At 44.2% G+C, this 25,620-nt stretch overlaps 1 protein-coding gene across 1 annotated transcript; it reads right to left on the bottom strand.

Annotated features, from left to right (window-relative positions):
* Positions 1–345: 345 nt before the first annotated feature.
* On the bottom strand, positions 346–24,009 carry TIMM44 (translocase of inner mitochondrial membrane 44). The gene is made up of 13 exons (XM_040592286.1): positions 23,913–24,009; positions 21,877–21,984; positions 21,204–21,374; positions 20,619–20,699; positions 17,906–18,055; positions 15,304–15,443; positions 14,726–14,811; positions 12,800–12,892; positions 12,326–12,450; positions 10,658–10,708; positions 8,625–8,714; positions 4,730–4,840; positions 346–1,035 (listed from the first exon to the last, which is right to left on the bottom strand). The coding sequence occupies exons 1-13, from the start codon at positions 23,940–23,942 to the stop codon at positions 916–918; spliced, it is 1,356 nt and encodes a 451-aa protein (XP_040448220.1). The 5' UTR covers positions 23,943–24,009; the 3' UTR covers positions 346–915.
* Positions 24,010–25,620: the final 1,611 nt, after the last annotated feature.

Raw genomic sequence — 25,620 nt, 5'->3', positions numbered from 1 at the left:
TGATGTTCTACCTGTTATAGCATTTTATTTTCTCATTTGTTGTTTGTCTGTCTGTCCCTACTCCTGACTGCTGTTCCAGCACTCTGCCTGCTCCCTCGTAGCCAGTTACAGCCTCTCTCCTCCGCATCGTCAGATTAATCCAATGGAGAAATGCAGTTGTGCGCTCTTTAGTGGTACCAGCTGACACAACGGGCAGAACACCAGAAACAACAAAACTCCCCCTGCAAAGCTGTGGATATATAAATATTAACACTGGCAGCAAACTCCACGCCTGCAACCGACCTCGAGAACCTGCCTGATGATGCCAACACCTCCATCCTGACTCCGCGCCACACCAACACAGAGTCATGTGCAAAGTCTTGATTGTATTTGGTTTGGTAAAGTGCAAGACACTGCAGCAACAGAAGGCTTATTGGTGCAACTTTGTACAAGAGATGTATGTTAGCCAAGACCAACGTGCCTCAAAAGCACCTCTAAGACCTTTTAAAGGATGCTTTGAGGCCATCAGAGGATGACAGCAGATGGGAACTAGACCTGTCACAGCTCACTCTCCGATACCCACCTCTATCCATCACTGGAAGCACTGGGAATCATACAGGACCCAAACCAGCCTCCTTCTGCCACAATTAAAAAAGAAGCCAACAGCAGCTGCTAGTGTCTTAGACCATTCACGTTGAAATCTACCGTACACCCTTACAGTGCCATACCACACAGCAAAGCGTAAGGCAGATATGTCAAGACCATCCAGTTCATTACAGGGATTGGTATAATGAGGGCACACGGAATAGCCTGTTCTTCTGCAAAGGAACCAGTCCAGCCTCCTTCCCCTACAGCCCATCGCAGAGCAGACTGGTGCAAGTTCAGAGATGGCGCTGCTTCAAGAGAGGTACGGGAAGCCCTGGGGTGCGATTCTTCTCAGAGAACCTGCTCAGTGCTTGACGAGGAAATGTCCAATAACCTCCAGGCAGCGTACGGGTTGAGTTCATCCTGATCTCTGCAGAGTGCCCACACGTACAGCATCCGCAGAACCTTGTCCTGGAAGGAAAATCCTGTCGTTAGAGCTTGCATGATGGTCACAGACCTCCTAGCTCAGAGCTGGTGGGGACACGCTCCACACTTCCTCCACAGACTGCTCATTTGATTTTGCTCTCTGGTTCTAAGCCCAAAAGGTCCCAAATCAGGGTGGCTCCAGCAACATCTACTGCATTGTGGTTAGAAACTTACCACAGTCAGGAACAGATAAACTTCTGATTCCCAAAAACAGAATTAGGATTTCCAATCTCTCTGGCTGACATACATTACTGGTATCACTGCCAAGCTGGATAAAATTTGACTTTATTTTTAAATATAAATTCCTGGTTTCAAACTGGTTTGGCTGCCAGGCTGTACTGCTCTCTCTAACCTTCAGTCAAGCCTAGGCTCTTCCCTGCAGCTGCAACTGCCTCTCCCACATCAGCCTGTGAGCCACATCCCCTCCCCACAGCTGTATCACTTTGAGCAGCTCAAATTAACCAGAAATCAGCATCACCAGGTCTGAGAAGAGACAGAGAGTGAAAAAGCCCAACATTTATCAATGATCATGCCAAGTCCAGCCACAGTGTTAACCACAGACAGACACTAATTCTGCAATCAAGTCTTTGCTGTGCAGACTGCTTCCGCCATATGGGGGCTGAAACACAACTATAAACTTTTCCATCCTTGATGCATGTAATGAGAATGCCAGCAGTTTTATTCATAGTAAGTGAATAAGGATGAAAGCCTTAACTCGGCACATCCTGAGGCCATCACTCACGGTCTTATGAAAACAGCTCCCTGAAGAGTCACTGCAGCTACCTGTGATAAAAGTCTCTGCCTCTCCCAGGAGAGAGGTGGCACTGCCCAGATGACTGGGCTGCCAGGAGCCCCAGCGTGGCACAGATCCACTCTGCAAATCAAAGGTTATTTTGATTTTATCATTTAACCATTAACCATGGAGAATATTTCCCTCTGATAAGGAAGTATCACTGAGGGATCAGACTGTGCATTGGCTCAGCTCCCAGATGTGTAGTTAACTACTACATTTTTGATAGAATGTGTGAATCTTTATAGGTTATAATTTAGGTACACAAATGTGAGAGGGGAGACTTTCTGTACCAGACCAGTCGTTAGAAAACTAATCCTTTAGAAATATCACATATCATAAAGTCGTTTTTTTTCTTGCTCGGTGTTTCAGAAGACTAACTTGCTTCAGCTCTGCTCAGAATTGTTAAAAGTGATTGAAAACTTGAGTCATATGGACCTTTGGGATATGTCAGGAGGAATAGCAGAGGGGACAAGACAAAAAATACAACAAAACTTTTGCCTGCTCGAGACAGGCTGTTGATGTACCAGCCACAGGATCTTTCCTGAGAATAAAACACTAAGTATAAGCTCAGGATGAAGTGGGTAACTTAACTGATTTAACATTGCCAGTGGAATGTTAATTTGTATGATTTTCCTGACTCGTGATTTTCAAAGTCCATTTAATAAGATTGTGTATGAAAGGCAATTTCATCATACACTTCAGCATCAAAGCTCTGCTACATCTGGAAAAGTTTATGTTCTTGAACATGATTACTGAAGGGCTGAACAGCAGATAAGCTTGGAGTTGCTAGTGATCTTGCAGCATGCAGTACTGAACAAGTAGCACAGCTTTCTTCCTGGAAACGAGACGTGATGAAACATAAAAATTACATGTTTCCCAAGCAGAGAGATTTCTGGTTTTCTGATCTGGTGCTTTTATTAATAGGGTACATCTTAATCCTCAATGTACAGTGTGTGCTGCTGCATATATTCACAGAAAGTGGGACAGCAAACATGTGTGGACTCCCAAAGGCAGATTTCTATCATGGCCATGCATGCCAGGCAAAAATTTGTCCTTTCATCCCACAGTCTGCTATGACAGACAAACAGCATCCTGTCTTGCAGTCCTTCAGGACCTAATTTTAAAAAGATTCCCTCGGCTTCACAGCATTGCTCAACGGGTTGTCTAAGGCCTCATTTTCCCAGACTGATTTTGTGGTGCTCCATGGGGATCCCTTGCATTAACTACCGCAACACCTGGTCCAACCCTGTCACAGGCTGCCTGGTCTCCCCACATCTCACTGGGGGTGAGCCTGCAGCACAGCAGTGGCAACCCGAACAATTGCAACTACGTACAATACTGCAGCAATTACAAGCATATGATTTCTATTTAGAAAGTTTACAATTCAAGGCTCCTTCTCCCTAGAACGTCATTTGTTCAATACTCCGCAGGAGCAGCTCAGCAGTTAACACCAAATCATAGTTACCAGCCAGCCTGCATCTGACATTTGATTAAAGCTGAAGTTTTGTTTCCACTGGAGAATTTTAATGCATCTCCTTGATTTATTGCTGCTCCAGAGAAATCAGACAGCAAACAGACTTTGATATCCTGTTCAATAATTATCACATCAATATCTATCTTCTAGGAATGCAGTAATTTAATGCAAGAAATCACTGTATCAGCTTTTCCTCCCCTGCAGTCGATGTGACGGGTTGTAAATCAGTCCAGATGGGCCCCATCATTAAAATTAGTCTCCTTTTTTGTAAACTTACAGCCTGGACTAAAGAGAATGGTTGCAAAAAGCCAATATTTATTAAATGCATGTATTAATTCTAATGGAAATATGCTAGAAACTGCGAGCTCCAGGCATCTCACAATGCCCCCATTATGTATCATTAAGCTACTTAAACATTGCACAGACACAATGCAAGCCGGAGCTGTCTGGATAGCGAGCCACTTGGAGAACAAAGGTATTCCAGAAAACGCACGGGCCCCTCGAGCCTGCTGCATCATTAGCTCTGGAAACAGGCATGTTCTGTGGTTTCGTCTGACAGGCTCAGTTTAGCACCGCTCACAGCAGAACAGGCGGGCTGGACTTGCAGTGCTAAAAGCTAAACCACAATCCACAGAGATGCCAGAGATCTGCTGCACAGCAGCCACTCCACAAACCACCCTGGGTCAGAGGTTCCCATCAGAAGCCTGTACCATATACAGCATCTCATCCAACTGGATACGGGAGAGTTTTGTGGAAGTGAAGGCTTGCAGTGCTGTAAGATATTTTGTACCAGTGTAGTGAGGCAGTAGCCAAAAACTTATCTTGGTGATTTTCCCAGTCTCCTGCAAATGATTGAACCTCAGCTCCCACCCTGTTTGCCAAGCATCTTTGTGCTCTGTTCTTACAGTGCTCTTTATGACAGGAATAGGGAGGAAAAAGAAAGAGTAAGAACAGGATCAGGTGGAAGCTGTGTGATGGAGCTTTACTCTACAGCAGGATAGCTCGATTCTGTCCCAGAGTGTGCCAAAGGAGCAGCACTTGCAGGCAATAACTGCAGGCAGGGAGCATGCTGGCCAGGCACACCAGCAACCCAAAGGGAAAGCTCTAGCTACTCTCCTTGCTGTGAATTTAAAATAACCCTTTCTCCATCCCTTCTAGATGGTTGCAGACTCCCCTCATATATGGTAACTCTCAATTAATGAGTGGTAACACTTCAAAAGTCTGACAAGAATAAACAGCCCACACTGAGCTGCACCAAAGATCTCACCCACAAGATGCAGTATTATTCATACCGGTCAATGTCCTACGTGCAGACACCCGCTGCTTTACATGAACCTAGATGAATCCCTAACAACCGAGATGACAAGCAGGGGACCCAGGGAAACCGTACAAAGCCGATGAGCATTACTTACTGGATCGCCTTCCACCACTTCTCCTTTCTGGTTCTTAATTACCATCACGACCTGAGCCTGAAAAGTGATGATTAGCACTGGTCCCTGCTCCATCATCTTCCCCATAGCCAGCTGCAATGGAAGACAATTCCATTAGAAAACAAATGATTTCTGCAGATTAATGTAAAAAAATCAAGCATTTAACAGAACCGCTATGGTTTGACATGGCTAACAATCCCATCTTCTCCCAGAGCGGAATCTAGTTATTTTAATCAGGTTATAGATGCTCTCTTAATACAGATGCTGTAGACGTTATTGCAAAGCATTTTCCCCCAAAACTTTCCCTGTACTTAAAAGCTTTCCCAAAATCGTTCTGAAATGTTTCATAAGTTTTTCCAAATCAAAAAAAAAAAAAAAAAAAAAGGAAACATGAACAAGCTCTGTCCCATTATTTCCAAATTAGAAACCAAAATAAAAGAAACCCTGCTCTTAAAAAAATGACATTTTCTGAAGAAAGTACATCAACTGAAGTTTTTTCTCTTGCTTTTAAATGAATCTTTGACATGAAGTCATACCGAATTAGACAAAAATAACTAAGTAACAGAAAGACATCAAAGGTGATAACCTTTTGTTCGACGGGATTTTTTTCTCTAGTCTAAGGTCACTCCTTATTTATCATTATTTATCATATTATCATTAAATGTATAAAGAACTTATTAATTGAAACGCAAAGAGTAATGAAGAATTAATTTTGTTTCCCAAAGCTGTGCTCCTAAAAAAATACAGCCCTCTTTCTGCTGCTTTTGTGTGAATGCAGTATGCTAGAGTATCTTGCTCTTTAGTAACTCTGGAGTTACTGGCTATGTCACCCAAAAATGTAATCACAGTACCTCAAACTGCAGGTAGCGTTATTATCCTCTTGTATAGGAGAGGCTGCTTCAAAACCATTGCATTTTATCACATAATAAAGAACGTATCACAAGACAGTTACAAGACCGTGCCGCAGTTCACAAAGGCATATATATATATAGATACATATTTATGTTTTACTCTCCCCTGAGGAAAACTCAGCCCTACTGCAACGCTCCTTTGCTTAATCCAAGCGACTGGGCTCCCTGGCTCTGCAGTAACTCACACCAGCCCCATCCACACTGCGCTCCTGGAACCGGCCTGACTGACTCAGCAATGCACAAACACCTGCCACCCAAGTATCGAAACCCAGATCTCACAGCTCTCTGTCAGACCAGTTTCCAAGACAGACATTTTATATGACACCATTTGGCATTAATAATTTGAGAACATGAATTTGCACGTGGGTTTCAAGGAGGAGGAAGAGCATATCACTGACTAGGCTGTCCCCCTTCTAGGTACCATGGCTTCCATACTGGTATTGCTTTGTATTTTAGTACTAGGATGCCAAAAACCCCTCTATGATCAAGACAGTATTTATATCACTCCTCCCACACTCAGTTCAGAAACCCCATTTCACAAGTCACATACTTAAAACTACATTTAGGCAGCCAAATAAATAGTCCTAAGAAATATCAAGGATTCAAAATTCCATTAAATTTACAGGCAGTAGTTGTCTAGTGAAGCAGAGTGCTAAAGCAAGTACCTGGAACATGTGTGCAGGTGCTGATATTTGAAAGACTTGATTTTAATTTTAATGCTGCCAACTTTGCAGCATGTGAACTCCCTTAAATCTTCTAAACGCTGGGGTTTTTTCAAACTCACTGAATTGTTTTTCTGGATGAGATCACTCAACATACTGCCATAAATCTCCACTAGGGAAACGTATTTAAAAATTTAAACACACAACACACCCTTTATCCCCCTTGCTCGCACTACAGACAGCATAACAAGAACTGCACTCATTTATGTTTCATATCAATCCTTTTCCAGCTATAATTTTATTGAGAAATTTCATGCAAAAATACAAGCATCTAAAACTAATAATGAAATGTCTTTCCAGCCATCACTCAGAATCTGTGCATGGCTCTATGCTATTTAGCACCTCTAGAGGAAAAAGTTACCTAGCATACAAGCCTCCTAAACACTAACCATACAGAAACACCTTAAGTAGGAGGCTTAGAAAAAAGCAATCATGTTTATTGCTTCCATAGCCTTAATTGTGTTAGACCACATTATTAATTGCTGAAGATAATCAGGAGAATTACAGATGCTGCAGAAGTTTTCCTGCTTGTTTGGCACATGCTTGCAGTTAACACTGCGAGTTACCAAAGAGGAAGGAATAGCTTCCTCTGAACCCAGGTGGATGAGAGAAAATGAGAAGCCTATCAAGACCAAAAGGCAAACAAACAGTCCTAGAAAGAGGGCCAGACACGAGCCTTTTGTGTTAGGAGATGCCCTGTAGACAATCTTCAGCTCCTTGCTAAAGGTACATGGTCATTAATCAAGTCATTTCCCACTGTTCTTTTGTAAGGCCAAACAGGTCAAATGAAGTCTCTTGCTGTAGGGCATTTCCTCACACGTTTTTGGAGCTCTCCTGCACCCACTCCAGTTTTTTAATGATGTGGGCACAAAAAGAGACACCCCTGCACAGGGCAGCTGTTAAGAGAAAATTCACCATCAGCAGCCCTCCTTTCAGCAAACCACCAAGAGCATCAGATTTTGTTCTCCTGGTTTCCCATGATGGTTGCTGAATTCTTTCTGACTTCTTGTTTTGCAGGGGTGCAACCGCAGGTAAGATACATCTGGCCAGCTAATACACCCCAACACCATCTGGAACAGTTCTCACTTTCTGAACAGCATCCTTTTATCACCGTGCTCCATTTCCACCTCTACTTGAAAGCTTCCAGTCCTCCACTTCCTTACCTTGGACCAGATCACCACTGGGTTTAGACCCCTATTAAATAGCTCAAACTGTGTTCACTGTTCCTGCAGGAATGACCCTGAGGTTGGCTTTATGGTAATTGCCTGAATGGATCCAGCTTATAATTTTATTGAGTACAACACTGCACAGCTGCAGTGTATTGGACAAGTATACCATAATACTTGGTTCCAAGAGAAACGTGTACTGAATGTTGCTGCCTTCAAGTTAGCACCTTTGATGACAAACAGCTGATCTGACTTCAGACTATTTCCACATGTGTTTTAAAGCATTAGTGTACAGCTGCCCTGTTCCCCTCCTCCTCCTGCACACTCTCATTGAGGCAGAGCTGGTTATGGGATATGAACGGGCTGACTGAAGGCAGTAATTGCTTTGATATTCTTTTGCCATCGCAGGAAAGAAAGATCTGAAAGAAAACTTAGAGGCCAGTAAAATGACACTAAAGAATTAATTAAATGAAAGTACTACTGTAGACTTACTGCTAAGTAGAACAGGAACACCTCTGGCTCCTCAATAAAGAGGAACACGGAGAGCATTACGACTGTGCAGACATTTGGCCCAAGTCCCCAGCCACCAACTCTGCTCCTAAGGAGGCAACGGCTCTGCTTACAGCCATTCCCTCCCCGCTCATCAAGAGCCACCCAGAACAGCAGTTTAGTCTCTCTAACAGCCGCTCCTGCATGGCACAGCCTTGAGTCACAGAAGTACTGTGCATTATCATCCCGAGTAAGTACCAACAGAGCCCGTCACAAAAGCACTGGGTTAGTGCTATTCGCCTTTATTATTAGCCTTTCTCAATCTATATGTTGGCGATTAAGACCAAGGTGCCCTGACAGAGAGGAGACAAACCACAATGCTGCAACTTAGGCTTGATCACACAGTAGCAAATCTGTCCCATGAGCTCTACCTTCCAGCAGCAATCTGTTCCTCCGTTAGCAAAAACGGCAAATAGCAGAGTAGCAGGAGGCAAAAAAACCCAGCAGTCAGAGCAAAGAAGAAAAGGCCTCTTCAGGTAATGAGTTTCTAATTCATCCCCCAAGGTGAAATATAGAAAAGGACACTCACATCAATGTTGTCAATGTCAAGAATCCTGGAGTGGAACTGGAGACCCATGGCTTTGGCTTGCTGGATTGGATGAGCAAGCTGACTGTAAGTCTAAATGAAGCAACAAACTTGCATTACACATTTGTTCTGTCACAACAAAAAAGGGATTTTCTGCTCAGAGAGAACCACCGGAAAAAAAGTCAGTTTTTTGCAAATACAATGCACATGTCTTGCAAGGTATCAAACAGCTGCATCAAATGCTCTGGGATTCACGTAACCAAATACTCACTAAAAATCCCATCTCCCCTGGCCAGAACAGGAGACCCAACAATCACAACTAAGCATGTACACCAAGTGCACCTGATAGTCAAGGCACTTACAATTCTGATTTGACAGCAGACAAGGAGAAACAGTCTGGGACGTAAGCTACTTTCCTAATACGCAGCCAGACCCTGGAGGCAGACCAGCATTTCCTGGCTCCTTTTAGGCACAGGCACATATGCTTCATTACTTATGCAACGAGAACTGATGTTGGGGACAGTGAATTTCTACTTGCTTTCAGCATTATCGCCCATGTTCTTGGCAGGTATCAAAGAAACAGAAAGTAGTCCCTACCTACCTCCCCACCACAGATTTCCAACCTTCATCACAAGCGTTTAAATGCAAATATCCTACAGAAGTTACTGGCAAAGTCACTAGAGTGAAGCTGGAGTCACAGATCAGGGATTCTGAGGGCAGTAGGCAGCGACAGCTCTATGAACCACGAACTACATCTCAGTCAGTGGGCTGGTAGCAACCTGCAGCTCGGTTGGTACACCTGCCAGCACGCTTTTGCCTTCCTGGTTTGTATTCCAACACCTTAGTGACCAGTATCACAAACTTAACACTTGTGGTATGATTCCGTTCAAGAGCCTTTCTCTCCTGAATTCTCATTAATAGGACTCCCATTTCCTCCCTTGCCTTATTTGACAGATGATTCTTGACTTATGAGCTTAATTTATAACTACAGCTGTCTTAGAAGAGTTTGCTTTGTGTCTTCTCAACTGAAGCAAATCTACTGCTTTCCTCTGGAGACTTGAGAGGAATTCTATGGTGTCATTTCAAAGGTTGCTTGAACCAATAAAGAACTTCCTTTACATTCAGACTGCTTTAAATATCTTCCTCTTACATACTGCAATATTGTTACAAAGATGTTAATCACAAAAAATTAAATACAAAAAATTTCCAGCCCTCTGGTGGTGGTGATCAGGAAGGAGAACGTTCACTTTCAACAATCATATTCTTCAGAAACAGAATACGGCTCTGCATTGCCCCCAACACAATTATTGTGGAGCAGAGCGAAGACCAGAACAAGCATCCATCTACATTGTCAGGAAAGGAGCTGCTTTCACGAAGTTAAGCAGACAATAATACAATCACTGAATTGCAACCAATTCATATTCACTGTTTCAAGAAGTGGATCCAATACTGAAAATCCATCCTGGTACAAAAACAAAACCAGTTTTTGTATCGCAAAACAAAATTCATTTTTCGGCAGTGAGGTTATCCAGACTGCAGATCATCTATGCTGCAATTTCAGAAAAACTTCAGCCTGCCAGAATTATTTGCTGGGACATTGCAGTGGAGTTGTGTTAGTATAGTAGCTCCAGGATAACTTGACTCTGTAAGCAGAAAAGCATCACCTTTTTGGGTCAGCTCAAATGTCTCTGCACCTTCTCACCCCATATCTGGGATGCAGGCTCTGTTAAAGCCCATCCAAATCAAGAAGGGCAGTGCAGAACTGAAGCTAGTTAGACTAGTCTGAGTTTAGCTCTCGATTCACCGTCTCTAAACAACGCTCTCATATCCAGACTATTCCAGAAGTCCAGCATGTACACTTGACTGCATTAGTGTTTTACAGTATGAACTGCTTACACGGGGAAGCAGCTGAGCAAAGCAGGTAAGCAGCATCACAGATCCAAGAGCTGGACAGCTTGCAAGCAAGGAAGGCACAACACACCTGCTTACAAGGGAGAATCATAATCTTTTCAGACATTTTTAGCAGCTTTACTTACCGCTTCATAGCACCAATCTTTGAGGATATCAAGCTCTCCAGACATCATAGCCTAAAAGAGAAAATCAAATAAAATAGGAACATTTTAAAACACCTCCTGTATCAAAGAGTTGAAATGATCAGTGCTTTCAGCAGCAAACTACTTTAAATCCTACATCTTGCGGAACCCTGAAGAAGGATAGGAGCTTCAAAGAGGAACAGCAATAAGAACTTCTATAAGTACACACATACCAAGCCAGATGCACAAAAACCTTTCCATAATTAAGATAAAAACTATCTTAAACCTTCCTGTCCAAAAAGTCAGCGGAATGCACACTACCCAGAAACCCTGGGAGGTGGGATCTAACAGAAGCAGGAGCACAAACGAGAAGTAGGTCTACTGTGAAAAATTCAGGGCACAGAATGAACAGAAGAATCACAGTGCAACTCATGAAAAGGTTTACTTTTCAAACACTGTGCAATAAACACCTGGAATTCGTAACAAGGCAGTGAGGACGCTGGGAATCTAGCAGATTTCAAAATAAAGTTACTTATATGTGGTGGGGCATTTTTCAATATAATGCCTATACATCTTCATACTTGACTGCATCTGTAAGCTGGCTGCCTACAGTTTGAAAAAACCTCTCCTGTGAAAAACTGATCCTCCGAGAATCAGGAGCCCGTTCTTTGCAGCTTGCTTTAGTGATATGGCACTGTTAGGAGAAGCAGATTCGCTGTGACAGGTCTGCTTTATTTCACTGTTGACATTCCAGTTCCAGCCACACATCTGATACACAAGTCAGTCACTACAAAGACAGCAGTGTCAAAACCTAACTACACATCAGTTTGGATGTTTGTATCTGTAAGAATCAAATTAATTTTATTCATCCTATAATGCTACCTCATGACTAAGCATATAATAAATATTTCTACATGTGTATTAGCACGTATGAATTTGAGATATGACTACTCACTGTATCATAGGATGAGAAAATAACAATTTGCTCTTTCTTAGCATCTGTTCATCTCTTCAAGCCTCAGTTTTCCCTCACACAAATCTCTCAAAACAATTTCTGCTGTACTTCAAATGCCCTACTTTCACACTCTTTTTTTCTGACATACTGCTACAGTGAGAGGAACTATATCCATTTATACTGGAAGTCACATCCTTCATCAGTGCTATCCTCTGAGTGGCTTTTATACTTCAGTCTTTAAAAACATTAAGTTCCACATACTGCCTTGACTAGCGCCAGAAATATTTTCACTGAACCATTTGTCATGACCTGGTTTTCTCCACAAGCAGTCACAGATCATTTAGAATCCAGCAAGTACGTACGCACCAAATTCTTTCCCTTATCAATATTTGATATCATCATTTGCCCAGTACTGTTCATTCACCTACTTCAGTTTGATCTCTCTGATGCTCATATCATTTCTCAGGGGAGAAGTTGTTTTCCAGGCCAGTAAAAAATACTTGCTAGCCTACTAAATTATGAAATATGGTTTTAAACTAAATTGTTATGTGGGATCCAGGTTCCTTTTCCCAAGGTTATGCCATGTTCCGTGCAAAGGTGGACACTCGAGAAGAAAATACTGTCCCACCTTTTAATTTTAGCATCAGAAAACTAAGAGAAAAACCTTCCATGTTATAGCAAAGGAAAAAATGCATCATACTCTACCCCTATCTTACCTCCAAGACATTGGGGATTATATCATACTCGCATTGCTTTAAAAAACGATCTTTGTCAAAGGATGGATCCACTTTGAGTATCTCTGTCAAAACCTCGGACATTTCTGTCTTCGAGAACAATCCACCTAATAAAACAATTCAGTGAGACCGGTGGCACAACAACTGTCACCAGAAAACAAGAGAAAGGCCTCTGGTTATATACCAGAGGGAAGGAAGAGTCACTTCTGAACAAATGCAGACTTAAAGTTAAGCTTGAAGTTTATCCCATACAAGCACCTGTCATCACACTGCACTTCTGATCCAGTAGCAGGTTGCTACACTGCGTGATACTGGATAATGATCCATGCAAAATATCATAAAGCTCCAGAACCTGTCCCAAATGTTAGTAACACACGGAGGGTGACAGCACTAACAGTCACTAGAACAGAGCTAAAAGGCTACAGATGCTCTTTCGCAGCAATGATGAAACATTACCTATTATGTCAGTGACTTTGTCTGTGACAGCTCTGGAAGCTCGAATGAACGCGTTATCGCTTTCATCATACTTCATCTTCATTTCAAAGAACCCTGAAAGGAGAAGAAAAATGAGCAGCAGTGTCCTTCCACTGCGTTCCTGAATTGGGAAACAACATGCAACAGATTGCAGATCAAACCTACTTCTCCTCTAAACCTCTTTGTTGATTAACAAGTATCAATTTCAAAAGTTACTCTTCTGCTCATCTTCCTGCGTTCCTAACTATCAATAACCATCATTAGGGGAATGATGGTTTCTCTGACTCAGCTGTCAGAAACTCTGGACCTTCTATGCAGATTTTCAGATAGAAAATAATACTAGACTTGCTTACACCAGGTCTGCTTACACCCCCGATTCAATCTGCTACAAGGGGTAGCAGGATATGAAACCAACACCAGAAAGTTTACCTTGGGGGTAGGAACCAAGAACAGACCTTAAAACTTGCCAATTTTTAATAAAATAGCAAGACATCAGTGAGGATGTAGTTTTTAAGTTCTATGTACTTCTCAACCTTGGTAAGAAAGCAAGCCAAGCATGCCACAAAACTACAGAAATCATTGATGGGGAAGGAGAACTCCTGCAAAGCAAAATCTCAAAGGCAGGAAGAAGGATGAGGGGTGAAGGGGAAAAAAAAAAAAAAAGGCAAGCCATTTTAGCAAGCAGGCACTGTTGCAACAAACTAAGGGCTCAGCCAACCTGTCATCTGTCTCTGGACACAATCAGATGGATCAGAACCACAGAAGGTGGTTGCGAGATAATGGGCCCTGCAGGGAAGCTTCTTCCCACCATGTCAATTAACAATTGGAATCCTGCCCTGAAGCTTATGCTCCTTCCAAAAAAACACAGTGTTCTTGGTACGGTACAGGTGGTACATAAAGAGAGAGCGCACACTGTAGAGGCTGGTGCAGCCACAGCTGCAGTGTTGCTTGAATTGCAAAACCAGAGTCTTGGAAAGATGCGTAAAATGTAGAGAACGCACAGAGCTGGAACAGATGGTGCAGGACTGGAGGATGCAACATGTGGGGAGTCTTAGGAGCTATGAGCATCTCTCCTTGGAAAGGCTAACAAATGGGATGTAAAAACCCATTCTTGGATACCGCCCAAAGAGCTCTGCTTTAAAAGAAGTTGGGAAGAAACACAATCCAAAGTTAATTATATGTTGCACTTTTACACAATCTTTTTGTTCCTTTACAAGTCATTTACCCTGCAGTACTCTGGCAGTGATTACTTTGATTTGTTGAAGGATTCTGTCCTCAGGCTTCTTTCTGCCTTTCTGAAACATCAAGTATCTGGATAACTATCAGAAGCGATGGCCCACTGCAGTACAGATATTCAGTATTTTCAGGTTTTGCAATAAAAACAGAAAGGAGGCAAAGTCACACACATTCCAGAGCTCTAAGCAGATGACAACAGAAACCATCTCACTGAAGACAAGATTTTTCCTTGTCATAAGCTCAAGGTCAGGAAGAAGAGATCTGCCTGCCTTCTCCCTGGTGACATGCACGCATGCATGCCCTGGCCTCTTCCCAGTGCCAGACTGGATCTGACTAGAAAAAAAATAAGTAGAAAAAAAGAGCAGAGTTCAGTTCTCTTTAAGCAACAGCGAAAGCAGGTTTTGGTACCTACAGGGAGCAGGGACTGATCAAAAACAATGCCTGCCTGGGGGAGGGGTCCGAACACAGATGGAGCAGCTTGGAAAAGCTGCAATGTTGTCAACTACGCCTACTTCCCATTCACACCACCTCACAGCAACAGCTACAACAACAAAAAGCTGGCTATGATTTGCATTATGTTGAGACTAGTTGCACAGATGGCATTAGATCCAACACAGCAAGAATCAGAACAGGGAAAATAACGTGCTACTCCTTTGTCTTTGGAACACTTACTATTGAAGACCACATTGTTGTCCTTGAAATCTTTCCACTGCTGATACCATTTTGAGTCTTTATGCAGCACCACACCCATGGCTTCCCTAGAAAGCACAGAAGACAGGGGTACTTGTGAACAAGTGACTTACAACCAAGTGAGCAGAAAAAGGAGATCCTGATGGGTATCACGGCAGCGTGAGCTATCACTGAGGCTGATACACCATATAAATGATACACGACTTAGCAGAGAAAGGCAGCAGGGAAAGCAAATGAGCTCAGACTCAGTCCTGCCAAACGTAATTCCATCACAAGATGTTAGAGCTGAGAAAACATAACACACACACACACAAGTCAAAATTTCACATCAGAACATTATGTCCCCACTTTATAATTTTAAGCGCCCAGTTTCACTATCGGAAGATTCAGTATCATCAACTTACACTGGAAATTTGCTCTCAGACCTACCAGAGGTCACACCTCGCCCCACAGCCTCACTTCAGCGCTTGGAATTTAACCATCCTTGACCTGCAGTTAAGTTTTTCAGTTTTTATCAAATTATACACAGAAATATTCACCCTAATACATCCAATACGTACTCATTGGCTTCAAATATTCGCTCCTCTTTAATCCTCTCGCCTGAGAATTCTGTCCTTTTTCGTAGTCGTTCCGGACGTTTGTAAGGACCAGTCTGCCCTAGAACACTTTCATCTATCTCCTTCTTAACGGTTTCTACTCCCTGAAAGGAAAATATCCCTATTAGGTTGATTTACTGTTCCCCCCACTTTCCCAGAAAGTGAAAATCATTTCTGTCGAAGAAAAAAGACAAGGGACCATAGGTTATTCTCCTCTTCCTTGCTCAGCAAATGCTTCCTCACTGATATCTGCTGACAAACAAACCAGTACCAAGGCCTTCTGCTTAAGGAATTAACAGTCTAGGACAGCAAATGGATGGCTGTATTGAATCAACCTGAAGAAAAAAACCCAATATAGTAGAAGCTATGGACACAGTCAAACCCTACAGCTGATAAAGGGCAACAGAGTTTAAATTGGAATAAATCAAGTCAGAGGAAGGCAGGCGTATCAGCGCCCAACAGCAGCCAGCAGCTTTTGACAGAATGACAAACCCCAGGTAAAAGGAAGAATGGCTCCTGTATCCAAAAGTAGGGGAAAAGAAAAGCTTCAGGACACCAACTGCAAAACCACCTGAAAGGTCAACAAAATCCAAGTTCTAGGCCCAAGCTTAAACAAACAGAAGTATTTCTCTCCCCAAAACAAAAGACAGCCTCACTTTTTATAGAATTCTACACATCTTCTAGCTGAGAAAATAGCTTTGAAGCAAACTGGGTTTTGCTAAAGATGAGATGTGGAAAAAAACCCCAACCCAGTAGTGAAGCTTATACTAAAGGAGAGAGAGGATATATTCTCCTCTTGGGTGAGGCTACATCACGAAAAAGGACTTGAAATTTCTGGACCAATATACATCTCATCAGTGAACAGCAACATCCTTGGTTCAGATTCTGCCAAGAGGAAGCTTCATCCTACTGCAACCGCTGTTGGGAATTTTTGTCATACGCTTCAACAGGGGTTGGAATTAAAAGGCAATTTCAGTGTTTCTCCTTCATCTGGGTTGCTCTGCTTTTATTACTGAACTTTTGAGCCATACTTCCTCTAATGACTGTACCTACAAATGATGCACAGTAAGTACAGATCTTCCCTGTTACAACTAGACACATGCAGGCAGAAAGGGATTATTTTTTTTTTATACACGCTCTATACAGCTTCTCCCAATTTGCATTTTTATTTAGAACATGTCAGTTATGTAGCCCAAAGCATCATGTGGCTTTACGGGGGCCGTTATTTTTCAACTTTATTTTACACAGGAATTTTCTGGAGAACACATCAAGTGTCTAACACAGCTTTGCCAGCATAAGCCATCCTCTCCTACTCAAAATCAGTGTGACTCCTTCCTGAAGAAAGTTAGAACAGTGCTCAGGGCCTAGACAGGATGGATGCCAGAGATGTGACACAAAGCACAAAGCAGAATTTAAGTAACTTTAAACATCAAGGATAAGCAAATAAAAAGCTCTAAAGCCCACACAGTTCCTACGGACTATAAAAGACTATCTGAGGGACCCGGCAGAGAACAGAACAAGACACAAGCCCCCATGGGTATCATCCAGCTGTAGATTACAAAAATACAATATCTCCTAAATACTGAAGCAATGGAGAGCTCATGATGAGATTACTACTACAATTTCAAAGATAACATATTTAGTTTTCTGAGGCAGTAGACCGAATATTCTAAATGCTATATATGTTCTAGAAAGTACAGCAAAGCTACTAGAACTGTTCACAACCTATAAAAGGTCTGTGAATCAGTTAAATATGACAACAAATCAAAAGGTTTATCCATTTACAGGGAAAAAAAAATTTAAGCCTCAAAAAAATTTACTTTAAGGTCCTATAAAATAATTGCCTGCTTCTAAGACCTGGCACAGCCTGCTTCATGGAAGGAACAAACAGTTCTTAGATTAGGAGGCTACTGAAGTAAGGTACCAGGCATCATTAGAGAGAAAGGAACAAAAAAAAAACAAAAAAAAAAGTGTATAATGGAACCTGCAGCTGTGGCTAGAGTGACCTTTAGCACGATGATGTCTTCTTAGAAACACAGAAAGAGGGGAACTGCCATGACTGGTGCAGGTGATGCTCCACCCGGCTGGTACCTCCTCTTACGAGGGCTAAAGCCAAGGCTTCAGAGGAGGCATGAGAAACCTGTCAAGGGGAACGCTTCTTTTTAGGCTAAAGCCAGCTGACTGGGTGACATCAAAATATGTAAGTGCTTACATATTTTCTAGAAGAGGAGTGCTTTAAGTAAGCCAGTTTGTTCCCTAGTAGCGCTCGTACCCACCTGCAGAAGACATTTGCTACCCTACTCCACAAGCACAGCAACCAATTTTTCCAGTAACACATTTTAGCAGAAGCTCAGCTACTCGAGACTTACACTTTTCTAGGGTTGTTAAGCGAATGCTAGACCTGCAAAATACATCTCCTGAACTTATCACTTATTCTAATGGCTCACAACGTCTTACTGTAACAGTCTTGCACTTCATTTTACAGTCAGCACAAGCTCACGCAACTCCCATGTTAATGAGCTGTGTCCACAGCACCATGTCCTACAGAGGCACAGGACTTATGTACCTGAGAAATAGCTTTGAAGGCTGCTGTCTTGCCTAATTTCTCCCCTCCTTTTGTCACTGACTCCGCAGACTGCTTTGCTGTTTTTGCTGCTTCTTCCACACCTTCCTTTATCTTCCGGCCAATATCACTCTTGCTTACTTCATCCAAACTCTGCAACAAAACAAAACAGGAAATAAAAGGTCATTTCAGGTGTAACGAGTGAAAACTTATTTTGATTAACTCCTCTTTGTGAATGCTAAAGACTTCCTAATGCACTCTCAAGACTAACCAAACCTAAGGTGAACACATGTCACAAGGGAGTCTTACCGGGACACCATGGTTTGGCACTGCAGCATTATCCAACACCTCTGTGCAGAACAACAAATGTGGCTACTCATGGGACCATATGCATTTGTAACAGCTGCTGCCCATAGATTTAAAAAAAATACGTTATTTTTCTTGACATCAAAGAGAAGGACCAATGATGCCAGAATTAAAATACCCTAGCCCTTTGCTTTGAAACAACCGGGTACTTCTTGCTCCCTAAGAGAAGGTATAGAAGTGGCTGAGATAGCTCTCTGCTATACAGCTATTCCTACAAAATTAGGAAACACTTTTCTCAATCCAGCATCTTCATATACCTCACTTTGGCTGTGTTGACAGAGCCAGGATTGTGTATGCAAAGATTAAATGGACTCTGCCGGTAGCTAGTCACCCTTTCATTCTGCAGCAGCACACATCAGCTCCTCGAGGATCTCGGAAATCTCACTGGCAGCAGGCAACCAATCCTGGGTGGGCCACAAGCCACAGCCTCAGAGGAAGAGAAATGGCAGGATACAAGTACCAAATGGTTTTGCCTGGTTTTCAACAGGATTTGGCCAATGAAGATGCTTACAGCACCCTCAGCAGTACTGAAAAGATAACGGTTACATCCAGCTCATAACTGTACATGCAGTTAAGCTACACCAGAGCACACCTAGACAGAACAAGAGTGACGGAGCACAGCACAGAGTGGGGACTGAGTCCACGCAAACTTCATTGCAGAGTTTAAGTCCAGTGCTTGGCTGGCTGTCTCTCAGCAGCGATCCTGCATCTGACTGCACGTGTTGGGAACAATCACACAAGCTTTCATCTTAAACCACCACTGAGACCAGCTCCGTTCACCCTGCTCTGAGGCAGCCTAGCTATAAGCATGAAGGCCACGCACTTCAACTGACAGATAAGGAGCAGCCTCCTGAAGTACCTCTCAGCTGTAATTTACTGCAGAAAATCTTGTACTGCCTTTAAAAGAAAGAACAGTAAGTTTTCAGTCACTGCTGATTTAATTACTCTGATCAGTAAGATGGAAAAACAAGACTGAGGTGCCTGGGAGTAACTGTCAGGGCGGCAGACACTGCAGCAACAGCCCTTCTCCAACTCTTCTAGCTCAGTGCCACCTCCTGGGTACTGACAGGTCTACAGCAGCAGGAAGGCTAGTGACAGAGCCAGCAGCAGGTCTCAGAGACAGCTGACAAGCAAGGACTTTTGCCACAAAGGCTTGAGCAGGACAGGCAGTGGGATCTGCTCCCTCCTCCTCCTCCTGACAGCCGCCTGGGAGACAGCAGCAGAGCCTGAAACGCAGGAATAGCTGGGTTACCCGGCCCTGTCCTGTCAGTCACCCCGTCTCCTCTGGAAGCGATGGGGAGCAATGCTGAATGGATGTGAATTCCTTGACCACAATGGTGCCCATGCCGAGAAGGGGGCAGAAAAGAGGGAATAAGAAATAAAAGCTCCTGCATCCCACTGAGGAATGCCCAAATAGCCCCGTCTTGTACCCGCTGAATTCACAAGATACTGGAACACTGCAGGATCAGCTTCTACAGGGGCCACATCCACCTGATTTATTCCATATTTAAAAAGCCATCAGGAAGACTCATCAGAAATTTACTCCAGAGATTAAAGTCAAAGCCCACGAAACACTCAAATACACCTGCTGCCTGGATGAACCTGGACAAGAAATTAAGTAAATGAGCACAGGCTGCAGTGCTTAGTCCCAACCTAAAAAATAACTTGAATTCGACTGCTTAAAAGCAGATCTACACAGACATCTTTAAAGTCTGAGCCTAGAACGGAGGACACTTATACCTGTTAGGTACGAACAATGCCTGCTCCTCCAGGCGTTTGGTTCTTCCCAAGACACACAGAGCCACGGAACCACTTACGGCATGCTAACTTAAGAGAAGAGCACTTCAACTACACCACCAGAACTTCCACTTACAACACCTGGAGCCTCTGATGTGGTAAATCGTTCTCACCATGCAGTGAGAAGCCAAAAGCCCTATCACATTAGTAGCAAAAAGCATCAGTGTGAAGAGCATCACACCTCCTAAACAACTTTCCAGGGTGATCTTCCAGCGTTGCTCTATCTGCCCTCCAGTGGCAGAACCACCTTGAGGCTTTTTTTACTGCTAGACAATGCAGAACCATCAGGACCGTCTCCAGTCTCCAAATCTGAGCAGAATCACTGGACAATGCCTGTCCTCTCACCATACACTGAGTAAGAAATCTATCCCACACTATTGCTGTAATTTTGTTAATGACTCTGGCCTTAAAGATTCAGAATAGTGATCACTTTTGGAAGAGCAACCACCTTTCACCAAGAAAAAAGAAAGGGCGATAATTCAAGCGCACACAAAACATATAACCTCAGAGCAGAACTGCCCTAGGGAAAGGTTCTTCCATAGCTGCATGTTACCTCTTTAACTGTACCAGTTATTTCTTCAAGTTTCTTTTTAATCACTTCTGAGGTCTTCACCGTTTCAGATTCAATGGTTTTCTGTGGAAAAAAACCCACACTGTATGTAACTGCAAGGACAGAATATACTCAAAAACAGTTTAGCATGTAACACACCCCTTTAACGCTGTAACTGAGGGCAAGAAGAGCTACATCTTAGGGAGCACACTACTTGAGTAACCAGCATCACCATTTCAATTTTGCAAGTGATGCTCTTTATAGTTCTTCAAGAAATGCAAAAGTAGTATTTAAATACTGCCAACATTAAATTTAATGTCTCATTATTTTATCTGCTCGTTATTTGGGAAATCCAGTGAAGGGTCTGCTGGAAAATTTTCTACTAAAAGAACAAAAAAACCCAACCAAAATGTTCCAAAACATCCATTTACCAGTCAGTATTTCCAGCCAAGCAGAACTTCTCATAAAAACAGGCATGCTGAACTAAACAGCTCATTTGCTGAAAGATTCAGATTTACATTCAGAACAGTAATAGCTCAGTGACTGGGCAATGAAAACACCAAAGGAATTCATGAAGAAAAGACTTACGTATTTCCTCCTTGCTTCGCGAAGCGCATCAGATTCTTCTAGCTTTTTAGCTTCATCTCGGAATTTTTTAATACTTTCTTTCATCTCCTTGTTTTTTGCTAATTCCTGTTTGATGTTCTCCACAAAACCTGATATAAAACCCTTTCTTCCTCCAGAAGAGTAGCATCTAGACTAAAAATTATTACACGTTGTAGAATCCAAAGCGACATTAAATTAAACAAATACCAAACCCAGCAGGTAGTTTACTTAAGTTACCTAGTTTTACTTAAGCCAAGCGCTGGGTCACTTCTAACATTAAATGTCATAGAAAGCATACAGCTACCTTGGAAAAGAAGTAGCTTACCCTCCAAACACCCAGAAAAACAACACATTTCTAATGTGAAGTGCATCTACATAGCCATTAAAAAGATGCTTCTCCAGAGGAAGTTTAACTCCAGAGATTAGTTCAGGCTTAAACAATTTCGTAGATGAAGTTACCAGAGCACCACTCCTGAACTCTGTCGCTTGGACTCAGCTACTACAAAATTCCTTGAGTTCATCAGATAGATCTTAAAAAGTGGAAACCTTCAGCCTAGAATCGGTGCTTTTCAAAAACCTATCACATCTAGTAGATTAGTACTCTAAAAGGAAATCACTTCAGGCCCGAAATAAAAAAAAACAGCCATTAACCAACCTGATAGATCTCTACAACAGGCCTGCTCATTCTATATACTGTACCCCTGTGGATGGCAGGACCTGGGTATCTTCTGGATATAAGCCATATGCCACTGATGAGACATTTCTGAAATTAAAACATAAGATCAGGTTAGCACACAATACAAGATGACAGCTGTCTGAAAGAGCCAAGGAAGGAAGGAAATAATACTGCAAATAGACAACATTCACTGGTCTTCCAGGAACACATCCTAAGTGCTGCCAAGAAGCACTGGAGGCTGGTTTGATAAAAGCCATCCAAAAAAACCTTGGTTTGTGTTTAAGCAGCACTACATCCACTTACAAGTTTTCCTAAAACCACAGTTGCAGTGCTGCCTGAAGTCAGAGACAAACACCTTTTACCCCAGACAAGATACACTAGATCACAGAATGATCACTGAGAAATTCTGCTGCACTTTGCTGAGATTGCAAGCAAATTCTTGTATCATGTGGCTAATCCTTCAGCCCACCATCCTACACTGCAAACAGGCTATGCAGAGCTCCTAGGTTCTTGTCTTTACAGCCGTAAAACAGCCCTTCAGCACTGAGCTCGCTCTTCTTCCCCACAGGGAAAATCTATTCAGCCTATCCTTGGCCTCCAGTCAGGCAAAAGCCACACCTTTTACCTCAAATCAACTTCCCATTCCTGATGGGCCTGTGTTACCAGATTGTGCAACCCAAGCTCTTTCTCTCCGACCATCTCTCAAACGGCTCACCCTAAAAAAATAAAACCTACAAAATAAAACACGGGACATATCAAGTGGTCTTCGCCATTAAAAGACTTTGGAAAATTATTTGTAACCTGCAAGTACTTAATTCTGTGTCTAACATTAACACATCCACCTCTTTATCAGGCTTCTAGATGTTGAAAAGGTTTTGTAAAGAGCCACACTGTCTGGTCTTGTGGCTTCAGGTGACAGCACTGCCAAACACCACAAGCTAAATTAAGACTTTACACCCGAGAAGTAACGGTGTAACTGCCCCACAAATCCTGCTGGCCCAATGACACGCGTTACATTAACTCACCAGTTTCTACATTTCTATTAAGTCACATCCTTTAAATTCAGCTCCCTCTTATTTATCACCTCTGTAGTTTTAGCGAAGTTGGATTGCTGGATCTTAAAGTGTCAAGTTGGTATCAAAGAAGGAAACTCTCTCCACCGCCTCTCTCTGAACCTTGCTGCCCAAGTCATCACTGAGGCCAGGCTTCATAGCAAGCAAGAATAAGCTAGATATTATATGCATACCTTAAAGACCTGCAGTAGCTGTAAGAACAGCACTAAAACTTGGGGCAGACTGCCTGCTGCATGCAACTGATGGCAGGTCTTGATGGAAAGGCACATTTCTTCCATGCTACTGAGCAGAAATGCTTAATCTCATGTTTAACTTTGGGCACGAAAGACAATCAACCACCTTGAAAGCACGTCAGAAAATGCCTTTCCAGCCGCTGCATCCTGCTCACGTGTGCATTCGCCTGCTCAACACAGGGGAAAACCCATGTTTAAATCTAAACCTTGCGTGAGGCCACGGGTGGAGCAGCTCTGCATCACCAACAGCTCCGTGAAGACCCTCTGGAAGCCCCAGGAGCGACCTGGGCCACGGAGGCCCGCGCCGGCAGCAGGAGCAGGGCCACCGCGGCGGGGAGAGCAACAGCGCCCGGTGCCACCGGCCCCCCAGGCCCCCGCCACGGGCACAGCAGGTCCAGGGCACGCAGGGCCCCGCACGACAGCGGCCCCGGCGCTCCCGCGGATCCGAGGCAGAGAGGAGAAGGGAGGAGGCGGCCGGCGGCGAGGCCCACTCCCCGGGCGGCAGCGGCCCTGCCCGTGCCGGCGCTCGGCCCCGGCGCCCCTCCTCAGGCACCCCTGCCGCGGGTCGGGCCTCACGGGGCGCCGGGTGCTGCCCGCCGCCGGCTCCCACCGCAGGTCCGCCGCGTATCTACGGCCCAGCGGAGCTCGGCCCGGCCGTCGGCGGAGAGAGCGGCTGCCCCCTGCCCCCGCCGCCGCCCCCCCAGCTCACCCGGCAGCCGCCGGCCCCCGCCGCCGCCATCTTCCCAGCCTGTGCGCGGCGCGTGGCTGTGGCGTCACTTCCTGGCGCCGCCCGGCGCCACGTGGCCGGGGCGGGAGCGGGGCGGCGGTGGGGAGCAGAGCCGGTATCGGTATTGCCTAAAGCTCCCGGATCCTTAAACTCTGACGTAGCGCTTGACCCTCGGTGCACCCCCTGGTCCCGCTGACCCCGCAAGCCGCCAGGAACGGGGGTTTCTGACAGGGGGAGGTACCCCGAACACCCCCCGCGCTGTCGGCCCTCACGGCCTCCAGCCTCGCCGGGGCGAGCCGTCCCCGTCACTACTGAAAACCACAGCCCGGAGGGCAAGGTGCTCAGAGGCGCTTCCTCAGAGCGTGCGCAGGAACGAACGAACCAGGCAATGGGCGCAGGAACAAACGAGCCAGGTGCAGACACAGCCAGCCACCCCTGCGGGCAGGGAAGGTGCGGCAAGTTTCAGCATGCGACCTTTGTGACTGCCCGCAGCACGCCGGCTGTGTTTGCTGGCAGCTGGACTCGCCCAGCTCTGCAATAAAAGTCTCGTCTCAGGGTGTGAGATCACCACGTCGCACACCGGGACTGCGGTCACATTTTGGAGACAACACCAAGGTGTCAGGCGGCTTGCCCGACCGAGCCGGCACAGCCCGCTGCAAGGGCACACCAACAGCCTAAACTGGCGGCTTTATTGTGAAGCAGTGCAGTAGGGTTTGGGGTTTTTCTCCTCCGAAGCACAAAACACCAAGAGAAGTACCTGCTCCTGCTGTTTCCCAGCACAGCAGCCCCCCCTCGCAAGGGGTCTTGCAACCAGCCTCGCTGCCACCTCCTCACTACCTTCTCTGCGGTCACAAGGCTTGTTTGAGGTTCCTGCGCTGCTCTGCTTCAGCATACCCTCCACCAGCACAGCTGTGCTAAAGGGAACCTCACTCATGTACTGATATACTGATACCAAAAAAAAAAATAAACACTGTAAAATACAACCGAGTTTAATTCAGCAGTTTCATTGTAACTGTAATTCACGGGTAACAGAGGTAAGAGGGAAGAGAAGGGGCTGTTGGAACACACAGGAACCTCTTCGGCGAGATTTTCTCTCTTGAGAAAGCAAAGATGAAACTAAAACCCAACAGTTTGAAGTTTGTGGAAGGTGTTCTTGAGAGCACCTTGTCTCGAAGTTTGAGGAGAAGGTTGGAACAGAGAAAGCGTTAAGAAACCAAGATCATATTGTAACATTTTTTTCCTTATGTATAGCTCTAAAAGTTTTTAGGAACAGCTCACTCAAGCTGTTTTTCCACATGAAGGATTTCTGCCACCATGCTGGCTCGTGCAGCACTGTTCAGTTGCACCATAAAGCAGAGTACTGACACCATGAGGTGACCTTTCACCAGAAGACAGGTCAGATGAGCTTTAGTTTAACAATTAAAGAGTTGATGATGCTTCAAACATTTTTCTGATGGGGTACAGTTTGGATGACAGCTTTGTGCAACAAAGCCTGTTGGGGAATTTTTAGAGCAGCACTCCTCACTTGCTCAGCATCACTGAGATGATATTGATGGGTCTCCACGAGACACATAGAGGCAATCAATACCACTGCCTCTGAGCCAGCAGAGTCCTGCTGCTGGAATCAAGCCCACAATGAAAATGTCTTCTCATTTCCCATTACTGTAAGAACAATTTGATTTTGGAGGCC

Source organism: Falco naumanni, chromosome 4 (assembly GCF_017639655.2).
Source record: "Falco naumanni isolate bFalNau1 chromosome 4, bFalNau1.pat, whole genome shotgun sequence".
Lineage (NCBI taxonomy): Eukaryota > Metazoa > Chordata > Aves > Falconiformes > Falconidae > Falco > Falco naumanni.
The sequence above is the reverse complement of the archived record's forward strand: the minus strand, read 5'-3'. Positions and strand labels throughout refer to the sequence as shown.